This window comes from Salmo trutta, chromosome 20, assembly GCF_901001165.1.
Source record: "Salmo trutta chromosome 20, fSalTru1.1, whole genome shotgun sequence".
Classification (NCBI taxonomy): Eukaryota; Metazoa; Chordata; class Actinopteri; order Salmoniformes; family Salmonidae; genus Salmo; species Salmo trutta.
This window is the reverse complement of record NC_042976.1, coordinates 38,534,679-38,550,749: the sequence shown is the minus strand read 5'-3', so window position 1 is coordinate 38,550,749 and position 16,071 is coordinate 38,534,679. Positions and strand designations below refer to the sequence as shown.

Genomic DNA, 16,071 nt, shown 5'->3' with positions numbered 1-16,071 from the left:
AGCCATGTCAGAGCCCTTCTAAGGATAGTCTTTCCACTTCCTGTTTCATCTTGCGCTTGTGACTGACTGGGTTCGAACCGGGTCTCCTGCATGTCACGATACTGTGTTAGCCCACTTGGAGAAAGCCCACAGGGATGAGTTCAGGAAGCTGACGCAAGTCTCCAGAAAGCTTCATCGAACCACCTCTGTTTACATTTCACTCCCCCTTTGACCTCATACTCAGAGGTCACTGCACCAATATAACTGACTGGGTTCGAAATCAAGTCTACTGCACAACAACAACACTTTCTGTGGCAAACAGAAAGCTCTGTGCACCCCATTTTAATAAAAGTGCAACAGAGGTGGATTGGTGATCCATCCATGTGATGAGTAGTCTTGTAATTACCTGACTGACTGATCCCCGCTTGTAGTGAACCGTTCATGTAAGCTCGCGGGGTCAGGACCATATGCGAGGAGGCTATGGGATGCACAACCTTGGCTGAAGATGTGTTTGTTTAACTGATGGAGCTCTAACCCAGGTCTGTTGTGCACCAGACAATGCCGCTTTTCAGGTCTCAGGCAAGTTACTCTCAAACGAGCCTGGTCACCGAACCACCTGTGTTACACTTCATTCCCCTTTGTCCTCCTCCTTGAAGAGACCCGTCCAAGACACGGGACCGATGCCTGGGCTTTAGCTCAACAGGCTAGCACAGTCTTAACCCAGTCAGTCACGTTGACCTTATAATGACTGCCCTTGCCGGAGACTTGAAACCAGGAGCGGACTAGGACCGAAAATCGGCCCTGGCATTTCTAACACACCGGCCCCTTCTTTCCCCTGAGGCCCCCACACTGGCCCATTCTTTTCCTTGAGGCCCCCATTATTAGCCAGAGAATGATCATTTTGAGCAAGAAAACCAAAGTTAAAAATGGACGAGCCCATCTGGCATTAGCTCGAAATGCCAGATAACCAGTCCACCCCTGCTTAAAAAAAAATGTCTAAACAGGTCTCAGGCAAGGTTCTCATCACATAAGCATGGATCACCAAACCACGCGAGAAACTTTGCTGGGTCTTCGAAGGCTTGTGTTGTTGCAGCGGATGGGGAAATGTAACACTCAGTCACTCAGCCTGAAGTGTAGCCTCTTGCGCAATTGTAGAAGCCTTTTTTTTTGTTTTTTTTAAATAGCATGATGGGTTCGTGTTAAGACCCGAGTTCGAGTCTCCATATGAGCTGAATCAGGGGAAGCGTAACTCGCTAAGCAGGCAGCGTGACTTCTTTTAAAGTGGTGCCACTGGACTTGGATCTACGGTTCAACTGCTGGGGTCACCGTGGAGGGATCTTTAAGGGGGTGAATGAAGCAGATGAAGCTCTTTTGAAACTCACTCATCAGCGTGAGGCGTTGCTCCTTGCGCAATTTGAAAAAGGCCTTTTTTTTCAATAGCGCAGTGGGCTGGAATGCTTCAGTTGAGCGGTCAAGTGTGTTTGCGAGGCAAAGGTTCGAGTCTCGGGATGAGCTGAATCAGGGGGAAGCGGTACTCGTTAAGCAAGCAGCGTGTCGTCCTTTTACCTGAACTTCCTGAACTTATCCTCCTCACCTCATTTGCTCACATTGTATATAGACTTATTTTTCTACTGTATTATTGAATGTATATTTGTTTTACTCCATGTGTAACTGTGTTGTTGTTTGTGTCGAACTGCTTTGCTTTATCTTGGCCAGGTCACAATTGTAAATGAGAACTTGTTCTCAACTTGCCGACCTGATTAAATAAAGGTGAAATAAATAAATAAATTATCCCTATATTGAAACTGAACATATACATATTGAACTTGGATATTCAATTAAATCATGAAATACAACTTTGATTTATGAATTCAACGGTACAATTTGCAAATAAAAAATAAATTCTATATCCTAATACAAATTCAAAATTATTAAATTTGAATACAATTTCTGTTGGCACTGAAGTCGCTCCGTATCCTCAGTTAAGGCCTTAAGACATCAGGTTCTACATTTTTTACCATCTCCCACTAAAGGCTAAGCCCTGGTGTGTGGCTGAGGTTAGACTGCTCGTTAAAGGCATAGTGCAGGATTTTGGCACTGAAGCCCTTTATCTACTTACCCAGAGTCAGATCTCATGGATACCGTTTTCATTGGCTCGCGAATCTACCTCGTAACTTCCTCCATACTGGATGCAGAGACATTCAAATGGTATTAATGAGTTCATCTGACTCTGGGGAAGTAGACAGATAAAGTCTTGCACTTATCCCTTTAATAAAACCCTGTCTGATTCATGACCTTTCAGTCCTTTATTGGAGGTGTTTGTCTTTTGTAATGACCTCAGAGACCATGGGACTTTAAAAGAAGACATTTCATCTCTGTGATGAATTTGCACATCTAGTCTTTTAGTTTACTTGTATTTGCATAGCCGTATGTACTGTTGTTTTTCCTAATGATTTATTATTAGCTGTTTCTGATTGGCTTGTGATGTTCTCTCTGCAGCCGGAGACGACGCGGGAGGAGCCCAGGTGGGCGTGACCGGGCTCGGAGGTGGCCAATCGGACGAGAACGAGGAAGTGATGCGCGCCCTGCTCATCCACGAGAAGAGGAGCGGGGCCGGGCCGGCAGGAGGCGGAGCCGTAGCGGCAGCCAGGGCACTCACCTCCTCATCAGCAGCCAGGGGCAGCGACTCGGAGAGCGACACCAGCGAATCAGACGAGGACTCTCCCACGGCTCCGCCGCCTGTGGCTGCGGCCCAGCGGCGGCCGACGGGCATGGAGATGGAGGAGGAGGAGGAGGATGACGAGTTTGAGGAGGTGGGGGACGATGAGTCCATGGTGATGGTGGGGGGGCGGTCGTTCTCCTATCGGGAGGTGAGCCAGAGGCCAGAGCTAGTGGAGAAGATGAGCTCTCAGGAGAAAGAGGCCTACATCGAGATGGGACAGAACATCTTCCAGGAGATGTACTTCTGACTGAAAACACACAGACACTCACGTACACAGCCTCTCTCTCTCTCGCTCTCTTTCTCTTTCTCTCTCTCTCTCTTTCTCTCTCGCTCTCTTTCTCTCTCTCTTTCGTGTCTCCTTCACCCTCTCATCTTCTCCCCGCGAAGAGGGGAAAACAAGATGTCACTCTCGTTCCAATTCTGTTCTAGAGACCAGACTATTGCCATGACAGGTGTATTAGCGGTGTGTTAGTCTGGCAAGTCACTCAGACTCAGCTCCACCAGTCAGTGTTTCCTCAGTATTACAGTAGCTGAATGTTACAGCACACTACTCTAGTGTTGCTCTGTAACCACAGCATGATGCCTAGTGAAGACACACACACACTGCCTCCCCTCTCATCCTGTCTCTACCTCCTGTACCCATTACTAAACAGGAACAGAAGTTGTAGATCTGGGAACCTGTCCAGAAAAACAAGTCACACGCACTCACGCACACACAGTTGCCAACCAGTTCGTTAGACCACAGTCGACCACGCCGCTCCTTTTCTCTCCCAGTGCTCCAACCTTATGGCTCTCTGTCTCCACACTCTGAATTCTTTACTGTTCTCAGGGTGAGCTGTTTATTATTCATTTCTCCTCTCCTCGCCCCTCTCTTGTTTTCCGTCTACACACACACACACACACACACACACACACACACACACACACACACACACACACACACACACACACACACACACAAGCTCCCTCTCTTTTTTTTCATCTGATTGAGAGGCTTTTTTGCGGGGGGGGGCTCCCTCCACAGGGAAAGAGACAACTCTGGAGCGAATAATACTGGCTTTGATGTTACCGCGGTAACCCCCGGGATGGGGTGACCTGCTCAAACGCGGAGGCACCCCCCATAGCGAGGCCTTTAGCGGTGGCGTGGGGATGACATTTGCAGAGCATGTGGCTTTTTCCCTCCGAAATGTGACCGTATATGACGGTGTCTCTGTCGCTGTGTGAGACACAGTACCACTCCAACCTTCAACTCTCTGCTTCTGATGAATTTTTCACTGTCTTTTTTTTTTTTTTTTACAGAGCAGTATTTACCTGTTAGGGAAGAACTACCATATACTGTGTAGAGATTGAGAAGAAAATAATGGTAATTCAATATGTTTTTTTTAAGAGAGAGGGTATCCTTATTGAATTGTATACTGGCAAAGGGGCCAAGAGTGTCTAATTTTCCTTTTTTGGCTAAACATGAACATGGACTGTTTACTATGTTAAATTTCTCATTGCTTTTCTCTACTATGGTTTTGACCTTTGCCCTTTTGAGTTGTACCACCTCCCCACCACTAGGCTCCGCCACATCTTTAGTTGAGCCTGTCAATGAAGAGCCACTTGCCTAACGTTTTAAGTTCATTGATTTGTAAAGGTACAGCATTAAAGGAGATCATACTTTTGAGGATTTCAGTTAAGTATTTCTTTGTCATTATTGGTCCATTTTTGATCTTGCTTGGATACATTCCATTACAGGTTTGGTTGTCTTCTTATTTCTCCTCGTAGAGACATTGCTGATACCTCAACAGAGAGTAGTTTCTCTTCAGTTTTAAAAAGTGAGCTTGCTTATGGGGCTGTCGAACCTGGCCAAATGGCTTAGGGAGAAGCTGCCAGTTCACATTAGTTCAAATGTCGACAGTGGAGTTTAGACAAGGTGAAGTGCTATCCCCGAGGACTAGCGAAGAGACGGACGTGCACACACACACACACACACACACACACACACACACACACTTCCCTTGCATCTTCAGGCCAATTAAATGAGTCGAAAAACAAGCGGAGCTTCTCAGGGGCTTCCATCGTATAGCAGTTTTAACCTGTCCTGTCAGATCTGTGGTCCTGAAGCCGGCCAGGAGAGGAAGCTATTTAAAAGATTCTCTTCGTCACGCTGCTAATTGCTCATGCTAACTCCTGAAATGCTTTAGAGAAATATGTCTCATCTGGATAAACTGTACCCACTAGCTCTGGGCCTGTATTCATCAAGAGTAGGAGCGCTGATCTAGGATCAGTTGTGATTGTAGGTCATAATGACGAAGAGGGGGGGAACCTAATCCTAGATAAACACTCCAGCAAGTCTAAGCAACTCTGTCTGACACCACAAACAAGATGTTCCACTCAGCCACAAAATATGTATTTATTTAGCCTTTATTTAACCAGGCTAGTCAGTTAACAACTAATTCTTAAAATGCCTGTGGGGACAGGGGCAGGGATAAAAACAAATAAACCAACCAATGTAAGACAAAACGGACAACACAGACCGAAGACACTGGCAACAGCACAAATACAACAGAAAATAACCAGCGTGTGTGTGTGTGTGTGTGTGTGTGTGTGTGTGTGTGTGTGTGTGTGTTTGGTAAAACAACATGCTTCCTTACATAAGGCAACTCAAACTAGTGACAACTAGAAACAACAACCTGTTCATCTATTTCTCCTTGGAACTCTTTAAGATCAACCTTACCTACAGGAATGTATGTATCCAACCTTACCTACCGGAATGTATGTATCCAACCTTACCTACAGGAATGTATGTATCCAACCTTACCTACAGGAATGTATGTATCCAACCTTACCTACAGGAATGTATGTATCCAACCTTACCTACAGGAATGTATGTATCCAACCTTACCTACCGGAATGTATGTATCCAACCTTACCTGCCGGAATGTATGTATCCAACCTTACCTGCCGGAATGTATGTATCCAACCTTACCTACAGGAATGTATGTATCCAACCTTACCTACCGGAATGTATGTATCCAACCTTACCTACAGGAATGTATGTATCCAACCTTACCTACAGGAATGTATGTATCCAACCTTACCTACAGGAATGTATGTATCCAACCTTACCTACAGGAATGTATGTATCCAACCTTACCTACAGGAATGTATGTATCCAACCTTACCTACAGGAATGTATGTATCCAACCTTACCTACAGGAATGTATGTATCCAACCTTACCTGCCGGAATGTATGTATCCAACCTTACCTACCGGAATGTATGTATCCAACCTTACCTACAGGAATGTATGTATCCAACCTTACCTACAGGAATGTATGTATCCAACCTTACCTACCGGAATGTATGTATCCAACCTTACCTGCCGGAATGTATGTATCCAACCTTACCTACAGGAATGTATGTATCCAACCTTACCTACAGGAATGTATGTATCCAACCTTACCTACAGGAATGTATGTATCCAACCTTACCTACAGGAATGTAGGTATCCAACCTTACCTACAGGAATGTAGGTATCCAACCTTACCTACAGGAATGTATGTATCCAACCTTACCTACCGGAATGTATGTATCCAACCTTACCTACCGGAATGTATGTATCCAACCTTACCTACCGGAATGTATGTATCCAACCTTACCTACAGGAATGTATGTATCCAACCTTACCTACAGGAATGTATGTATCCAACCTTACCTACAGGAATGTATGTATCCAACCTTACCTACAGGAATGTATGTATCCAACCTTACCTACAGGAATGTATGTATCCAACCTTACCTACAGGAATGTATGTATCCAACCTTACCTACAGGAATGTATGTATCCAACCTTACCTACCGGAATGTATGTATCCAACCTTACCTACAGGAATGTATGTATCCAACCTTCTCGGACCTTCAGAAGAGCAGAGTAAGGATGAATGTATTTTTGCGCATCCGTGCCATACCACACTGTTGACTTTTTACATAAACCTACAGTAGAGGCCTCTGGGTAAAGAGGGAGATGAGAGGATGGCCACCTGCAAAGCACCGCCTCAAAGGTCAGGATGAAACACGACCCCTAGCTCATTAAACTCACCTGGCCTCCATGCAGCCCTTTGGAAGTCTCAATTAAAACCAACGGCATAGCCACACACAGACCATTGATCTGTCATGGAGGGGGGTGGGGTGGAGAGTGGCTGCCGTGGAGAGGGGTGGGGTGAGGGGCAAACCAGCCCCTTTACAGGGTCTCTTCTCAGATCTGCCACATCCCAGTGTATTGTGGGGGCTGGGTCTGGAGCTGGGGGTCCCTGTTGGTGCAGTAGAGAGGGAATTATTGAACAGGTAAGGGATTAAGGTTGGCACCCCTGGCTGACTGGGGAGGAAGCTCATGGGGTTATGGTGGGGGTGTAGAGTGTCTCTGGTGTAGTTCGTAATGATTGATGCTCAGGATGGATGCCGGGGGAGATTACATGCAGGTTGACGTTTATAGTCGTGAGTCTTGTCCTGGAGGCAGAGCTGAATGATTTCCCTTTAGGGCTATATTGTAAAAATAAAATAGCTTTTTGGCCTTGATTTAAGGTTAGGGTTAGGCGTTAGGGTTAGCAGTGTGGTTAGGTTTAACGTTTTCTGAATTTGTGGCTGTGCCAGCGAGTGACCTCTCTGTAGAGCTGCCTCCAGAACAAGATTCATGACGAATAATGCTAACCTGCAGATTACATAGTGATTGATTGAAGGTTCTGTCATCCTTTCATCTAATAATCTGGTCTAGAAGAAGATTAATGTTCAACCCTGTCTGTGCCTGTCTGTCTGCCTCCTTGCCCTCCATCTTATGTCTCGTCAGCCTGGTAAGTACTGTAGTCTGGTAAAACCTAGCAGTGTCTCAACCCCATGGGACACTGGAGATTGGTTGCACCGTAGATCGGCTTTCCAGTCAATTAGTGGACAGTGAATTAATCAATTCTGAAGTACTGAGCCAAGATGCAATAGCGGTTAGTTTGTGTGCGTTGCACTGTCACGAAACAGCCAAAGTTCATACGTTATGACATGCTTATGCATGTTAGGCTATATGGCAACAGAAGTCTCGCAATACATATTGAAATAGTCAATGATGAAGTTCTCTGAATGTTCTGAGGAAGTTTTATTGTTGGCTTTGATGCATTGTGTGACAGTGCAGGGAAGCATAGCAGGTAGCGTACCGCGTTTATTGAGGCGAGTGAATGAACCTTAGCGTTTCTTTACTGAATCTAGTCTGACATTCAGTCAGATGCGAGCTCATTCGACAGTGACTAAATACATTGAGTATTTGAAATGCAAAGCACTGACATTTTGAAATGAGTACAGGCTGTATAGCAATTCAATTTCTGAAATCAGATCACCGTGTTTTAATCTTAAATTGACTTCTGTGTATATTTTCCATTCCGATCTCCTGCTACCTTTCCACTCGTCTCCTGTTGCCTTCTCAATCTATCGTCCTCTTCCTCCCTCCCTCTCTCTTCCTTTTCTCTGATTGACAGGATTTGCGGTGAGAGAAAGCAGATGGAGGTTGGAGGGAGGGTTGAGCGAGAGCAGCTGCACTCCTCTATCCACTCTTCTCCCCACTCATTTCTCATCTCCTTCTCTCCTTCTCTGAGAGCTCATCTATCTCATGGCAGATGTTGGTCATAATGAGAACGGGGCTGTGTGAATGAGATCGTTTTCTCCTCTCAGATCTCCATCCAAACTAGCAGCAGATGCAGCGGGCCTCTCTCACTTAGGCACAGGTAATGGGAGAAGAGAGCAACACGGATGTGGATCACCCATTTCCTTTTTCCCCTGATCCCTCATTCGTTTACCTTTTTTATAAATAATACTGTTTGCTTGTTTGTCCCTTCATCATTGCCTCCCATTATCCTGTCTTCCTCTCTTCATGTCACTCTTTCCCTCTCTTTCGTATGCCTTCACTTTTTCTACCTCCCTCTATCAAGTGTCAGCGCGCATCTTTCTACTTTCAGTGCCAGCGTCTCTCTCTTTTCTCCTCCTCTCTTTCACGGCAGAGCTCAACTTTCCCACGGGGCACGATCCCTGACTGCCAATCAAATGTCAGATTTCAACGTTTGACCTTCATAGCCCCTCCCCCGCCCCCAGCATGCCATTGTGCCCATCGATTCCTCAAGACCTCTCAGCAGAGAGAGAGACTGTTTGGGAAAACGAGTACAGAGAGAGAGGAGAACCTGCTACGAAGACGGGGGCGCTCAATATCAATTGTGACCCTCCCATATTTGTTTTTGTACCAGAAGCAATGATGTGGTCTATACCTGTCCCAACAAACACACGCTAGCTATCTCCAATCAAGACGTTCCACACATAACATCTGTCCTCATTTCAAAACCATTAACCTTCTCAGGGTGTAGACCCGTGGACACGCACGCACGCACACACTGCTGAGGAGATTGATCTCTATTTTGGTTGACGTGGATAAAGGTTAGAGATGGATCTCCTTAACTCAGGGGTAACAAAGGCACTTTGTCCCTCCCAGGGATCATTTTCTGTAAAAGGCAATTGTGAAGACTGCTGCTGCTCCTTGGCGAGACAACATCAAAGGTCACCCTTGATTCCGTATGTTTGCACAGCCTTTCACCTCCAATTCACACGGACGCACTCGCTTCCATCCCAGTGCAGTCTGCCTTTCATACTAAGCAACCTGAGCTGTTTTCGGCATACTTTTAAGACATGACTGAACTGTTTTTTTCTTTTTATGATCTTACCACTTAACACCTTTTAATTTCTGTTGTTTTGATGATTTTTTTTCTCACTTTCCTACATGTGAGAGAGCTCTGACAAAGAAGTGTTACTTTTATTACCTGCAAATTGCAAATTTAATTGCACTGAACAAAAATATAAATGCAACGTGCAAAAATGTCCAAGATTTTATTGAGGTGCAGTACATATCAGGAAATCAGTCAATTTAAATCAATTAATCAGGCCCTAATCTGTTAATATCACATGACTGGGGATACAGATATGCATCTGTTGGTAACTGATTTCTTTAAAAAAAAAAGTAGGGCTGGATCAGAAAACCAGTCAGTATCTGTAGTGACCACCATTTCCCTAATGCAGCGCAACACATCTCCTTTGCATATAATTGATCAGGCTGTTGGTTATGGCCTGTGGAATGTTGTCCCACTCCTCTTCAATGGCTGTGCGAAGTTGCTGGATATTGGTGGCCATTGGAACACGTCGATCCAAAGCATCCCAAACATGCTCAATGGGTGACATGTCTGGTGAGTATGCAGGCTATGGAAGAACTGAGACATTTTCAGCTTCCTGGAATTGAGTACAGATCCTTGCGACATCGGGCCTTGCGTTATCATAATGAAACATGAGGTGATGGCAGCAGATGAATGGAACGACAATGGGCCTCAGAATCTCGTCACGTTATCTTTGTGAATTCAAATTGCCATCGATAAAATGCAATTGTGTTCGTTGTCCGTAGCTTATGCCTGACCATACCATAACCCCAACGCCACCATGGGGCACTCTGTTCACAACATTGACATTAGCAAACCGCTAGCCCACACAACACCATGCCCATCTGCCCGATACAGTTGAAACCGGGATTTGTCCGTGATGAGCACACTTCTCCAGCTTGCCAGTGGCCATTGAAAGTGAGCATTTGCCCACTGAAGCCGGTTATAACGCTGAACTGCAGTCCGGTCAAGACCCTGGTGTGGACGACGAGCATGCAGATGAGCTTACCTGAGACGTTTTCCCTCAGGTGAAGAAGCCGGATGTGGAGGTCCTGGGCTGGAGTGGTTACACGTGGTCTGCTGTTGTTTGGACGTACTGCCAAATTATCTTAAACAACGTTGGAGGAGGCTTATGGTAGAGAAAGGAACATTACATTCTCTGGCAACAGCTCTGGTGGTGATTCCTGCAGTCAGCATGCCAATTGCACGCTCCCTCAACTTGAGACATCTGTGGCATTGTGTTGTGTGACAAAACTGCACATTTTAGAGTAGCCTTTTATTGTCCCCAGCACAAGGTTCACCTGTGTAATGACCATGCTGTTTAATCAGCTTCTTGATATGCCACACCTGTCAGGTGGATGGGTTATCTTGGCAAAGGATACATGTTCACTATCAGGGATATAAACACATTTCTGCACATTTTCTGGGATCTTTGATTTCAGCTCATGAAACATAGGACCGACACTTTACATGTTGCATTTATATTTCTGTTCAGTGTACTTGAAAATACACACACACACACAATCTGTGGTATCTCCTGCCTCACTTTTTTTTGAAGGAGAGATGGATGCAGCAGCTGCTGAAATGAAGGGAGCTCCAGTGGAAATAACAGCGCTGCCTTCCTTAACTCTTTCACTGGTATCGATAGCGCCTAATTACTATTCAGATGGATCCCGTTGATTCCCCTGCCTTGCGTAGCTGCTCTGAGCGGGAGCTCACTTTCAAGCGTTTGATGTACAAGTGTGTGTTTGTGCATGTTGGTGTGTGCTTACGTGTGTGTGATCCCAGTTTGTGTGTGTGTGTGTGTGTGTGTGTGTGTGTGTGTGTGTGTTATTTATCTCTATCTAACCACAGAAGCACTGTTACACACCTCTTATAGTGTATAGTACAAGTTGATAGATTGTGTGAGTCTTTTAAATAAGTGTATGTATCAGTGTGTATGTGTACTTTCGAGGGTGTAAACTGTGTGTATGTTGTGTTACACATGTCTACGTGTCTAGCCTGGATCTCCTGTGGTGGTCACAGTGACACGGTGGCAGCGTCTTGTCCCCTCCTTTCCGCTCCCCCTCATCTCCCCCTCCTTTCTCTGCAGCTCCATGTTACTGCCTGGCTGTCTGAAGTACACTGATGGTGAATCATGGGCTCTCTGCCTGTTACGGCAGCGGACTGACTCACATGGCGAGGAGGCTGTCTGATTAGCGTGCGTCACAACGCTACAGACATCCTTATATGATTGACTGGTGATCCTTTAGTCCAGGGAGCAAGTTACCTCAGCCTTAACCTAAGGATACAAAGTCCAGTAGACCCACTGTGCAGATGTGTGATATTAGCCACAGGTTCATACACAATGTGTCTATCATTTAAATGTCTTCCATAGATATGCCAGTGGGGGTTAGTGGTTTTGAAGAACCACTCTACTACCTCATCTCACCTCTAGTAGGGTACCTGGATGTCATGGCTACCTGACCACCGGCCTATAGCCTCCTGCCCTCCCTACCATACCCTCCTGTCCTCCCTACCATACCCTCCTGTCCTCCCTACCATACCCTCCTGGCCTCCCTACCATACCCTCCTGGCCTCCCTACCATACCCTCCTGCCCTCCCTACCATACCCTCCTGCCCTCCCTACCATACCCTCCTGCCCTCCCTACCATACCCTCCTGTCCCCCCTACCATACCCTCCTGTCCCCCCTACCATACCCTCCTGTCCTCCCTACCATACCCTCCTGCCCTCCCTACCATACCCTCCTGTCCTCCCTACCATACCCTCCTGCCCTCCCTACCATACCCTCCTGTCCCCCCTACCATACCCTCCTGCCCTCCCTACCATACCCTCCTGTCCCCCCTACCATACCCTCCTGTCCTCCATACCATGCCCTCCTGTCCCCCCTACCATACCCTCCTGTCCCCCCTACCATACCCTCCTGCCCTCCCTACCATACCCTCCCTACCATACCCCCCTGCCCTCCCTACCATACCCTCCTGTCCTGTGGAAGGAGGATTAGGATGCATGATGAATCCAGAAGTACCCACACCCCCAGCAGATGAGTTTGTCACTGGGATGGACACCAGGGTGAATGCTTACGGTCTTTAGAGTAAGATCCAGTCTCGAACTGATACAAGACGGATGTGTTGACTGATAATTGCTGTACAGAAGTGAATGGCTAAAGCATTCAATCAATCAATCAATAAAATGAATTTTATAAATCCCTTTTTACACCAGAAGTTGTCACCAAGTGCTTTACAGATACCCATCCTGAAACCCCAAAGAGCAAGCAATGCCGAGGCAGAAGCACAGTGGCTAGGCAAAACTCCTTATAAAGCAGGACCCTAGGAAGAAACCTGGCATCTACATGCATTTGTAAATGTTCTTGCTTTCCCCTTTCTGTTTTCTTTTTCATCAGCCTACCAAGGATAAGTTAGTATTCTCCTACTAGGGAAGTATTGCAGGATTTTTGAAAACGTTTTGAAAAAGTTGAGCGAAGAGTAGTATTTTGGCTGACATTCTTTCAGAATTCCATGGTGACTCAAATGTGTCTCTTGAATTAATGTCTTATTTGTACTTTTTCACCAGTCCTTCATATGTTACTTGACTTGGAGTCACTCACAGCTGCTGTCCCTCAAGTGGAAACACGGGGGAGAGAGGTATTGACATGAAGGCTGTAGACTAGAGGTGACCTACAGTTTTACATTTAGTCATTTAGCAGACTCTCTTATCCAGAGCAACTAGGGTTTAGTGCCTTGCTCAAGGGCACATTGACAGATTTCACCTAGTCAGATCGAGGATTCAAACCAGTGATCTTTCAGTTACTGGCCCAACACTCGCCCTCGTAGAGGGTTAACCTTTGATGATACCTGTATCCATCTTATCCCGCTAGGAATTGGGGTGTCGGTAGATTTCCGACATGACAGATGAGCTGCCAAGTGGCACTCTTCCACGCGTTGGATTTCCGGGTCACGTTTTATCGGAGGGATACAATCAGGTCAAGTCTATGGTCAGCTCTATACAAGACCAGTTTTATCTGCAACGTTCAGAAGGTCACGCCATCCTCAAAGTGACCCCCGTTGGATCAGAGAGCAAGGACAGGAAATGCTTTGTTAATTAACTCTCCATATCACAAGAAGGTATGCAACAAAGTGTTCAAATCAGGTCAAGCTTAGCCCTTTCTCATTTCATCATGAAACAAATGTAAAATGCCATCATTAAAAAGCCTATACTAATGAAAGACTGAAATAAATCTAGACTGTCTATGTCCAGGGATCATGAATCACCAGACAGACTTGTCTACACCTGTTAATGAAACTGAAGCTAGGATCTCTAACCCTCCCCGTGTCTGTCTGTCTGAACTTGTCTCAGGCCCTCTGCCTGCCTTGAACCCTGACAGAGACAGAAGCTATATTTAGCTCACAGTCGAGTTCTTCTTTGACAGCCTGCCTTGATATGTTACAAGGCAGGGCGAATTCAACTCTCAGACGAAAAAAAGAACAAAAGTATAGGGGAGAAAAGAGAGCCATGCATTCCAGGATAAGAGGAAGATGATGGATGGATAGATAGGTAATGATGGAGGAGAGAGATGGTATTGCCAAGCAGTGGAGGCTCCTCGGGGGAGGACCATCCACCTCAGTAAATTTCAGACAAATAAAAATAGTGAAACGTTTTAAAAAGTTATCCTTTTTAGACAAAACTACTAAATATATTATATTCACGTCACCAAATAATTGATTAAAACACACTGTTTTGCAATGAAGGTCTAACAGTAGCCTCAACAGCACTCTGTAGGGTAGAACCATGGTGTAGTTGTCTTCTTCTGGGCACATTGACGTCAATATAAAAGCTAGGAGGCTTGTGGTTCTCAGCCCCTTCCATAGACTTACACAGTAATTATGACAGGTTGGAGGACGTCCTCCAGAAGTTATCAGAGCTCTTGCAGCATGAACTGACATGTTGTCCCACCAATCAAAGGATCAGAGAATGAATCTAGTACTGCAAGCATAAGCTCCAGCTGGCTAGCCCAAAATGTGTTGGACTAATGATTACACCCTAGATCAGCTAGATGCAGGCAAGAGTGTGCAAGGCGGTATTGAATGTGTCACTGTCTGTCACCTTGATTACTCAAAATTCTCTCTACCTGTGCAGCTACTTTGTACATTTACATTCATAGGCTAGGTTGTAGCAACCTCATGATGGGTATAGGGAAAATATCGATGTTACATTGCGCTGGGTGACTGAAATATGAGTGACAGTCATCCAATATGCTATAATAGAAATAAGACCAAGCTCATAAATTAGGGAGAACGTTTTTTTTAAACGGCACCGACCACCATTGTTGCCAAGGTGTAATAATCTACAAGCCTCTATCTGTGTAATGTTTGTTGTTTTCTCTGTACTGGGCTTAACAATTTAAACTTCTTCCACTAACAAAAATACTTTTGGACAGCTTATCTTGAAAAATGATTCTTTGTACTGTTTCTTTTCTTCATTACGTCTTTGGCTGCTCTTGGTTCACACCTCTTCCTCCTCCACCTCTTCTGGCCTGCTGGGAAATTTCCCATGAGTCTGTGTGGTTGACGTAGGGTCTTGTTTGTTTGTACCTTGCCAGACACGCAACGTGGAGCCTGCCTGCCACTGTCTCCTGGCCAAATGAGCACAGGGCCTCATCAGAAAACTAACAATTAATTTGTGTCTGACTCAGTCATTCTCCGAGTGTTTCTCATTAAGATAGCAGATATCTCGATGGCTGCATTTACACAGGCAGCCCAACTCTGTTATTTTTTCCCCCCTAATTGGTCTTTTGACCAATCAGATCAGGTCTGAAAAAGAGCTGATGTGAAAAGATCTGATGTGATTGGTCAATAGACCAATTAGTGTAAAAATATCAGAATTGTGTGAACGCATCCATATAGCTTTGTTGCATTAGCCACAGGGTATTTTGTTTTTGGCTGGTTATAGTCAAAGACCAATCGTTGTATGATTGTGCTGTGAAAACACAGTTTCATCTTCGCAGCCTAAACAATATAAGAGGTTAGTGTTTGAGCATGTTCTCGGCATGGTCCTTTCTGATGAAGTCTTGTTTTGAAGGTGTGAGCTTTTATCATTCCTACCTCATTAAGCTAAATCGATGTCCTGTTGATGTCAATTAGGGGTTTGTGGCTAGAAAAAAGTAGCACGTAATTAGTTTTAAAGTTTGACTAAATCTCAGTCTCTACAAGTTCCTGTATACTTTATGATGCACCATGCATCCAAACAACTACCACAGCTACTTCTAACATGAAGTCTTGTAGCTTACGTTGCACTGGAGTCTAGGTCCAAAAGGCTCCTGAACAGCTTCTACCCCCAAGCCATAAGATTGCTGAACAGTTAATCAAATGGCCACCCGGACTATTTGCATTGACCCCCCCTCTCCTGTTTTTATTTTTTTTACACTGCTGCTACTCGCTAACCTGTAACCCCGCACATTGACTCTGTACCGGTACCCCCTGTATATAGCCTCGTTATTTTATTCTGGAACTTTCTTTTTACTTTAGTTTATTTAGTAAATATTTTCTTAACACTTGTTTTTCTTAAAACTGCATTGTTGGTTAAGGGGTTGTAAGTAAGCATTTCACGTTAAGGTTTACACCTGTTGTATTTGACGCATGTGACATATATTTTTTTTTT

General features: G+C 45.2%; 1 protein-coding gene across 1 annotated transcript in view; it reads left to right on the top strand.

The window, feature by feature from the left end:
* Nucleotides 1-4,375, top strand: part of gtf2e1 (general transcription factor IIE, polypeptide 1, alpha) — a 44,836-nt gene extending 40,461 nt beyond the window's left edge. The window contains exon 5 of the mRNA XM_029703160.1: nt 2,479-4,375. Coding sequence (XP_029559020.1) covers nt 2,479-2,948 — 470 coding nt within the window. The 3' untranslated portion in view covers nt 2,949-4,375. The remainder of the gene's footprint in view (nt 1-2,478) is intronic.
* The last annotated feature ends 11,696 nt before the right edge of the window (nt 4,376-16,071 follow it).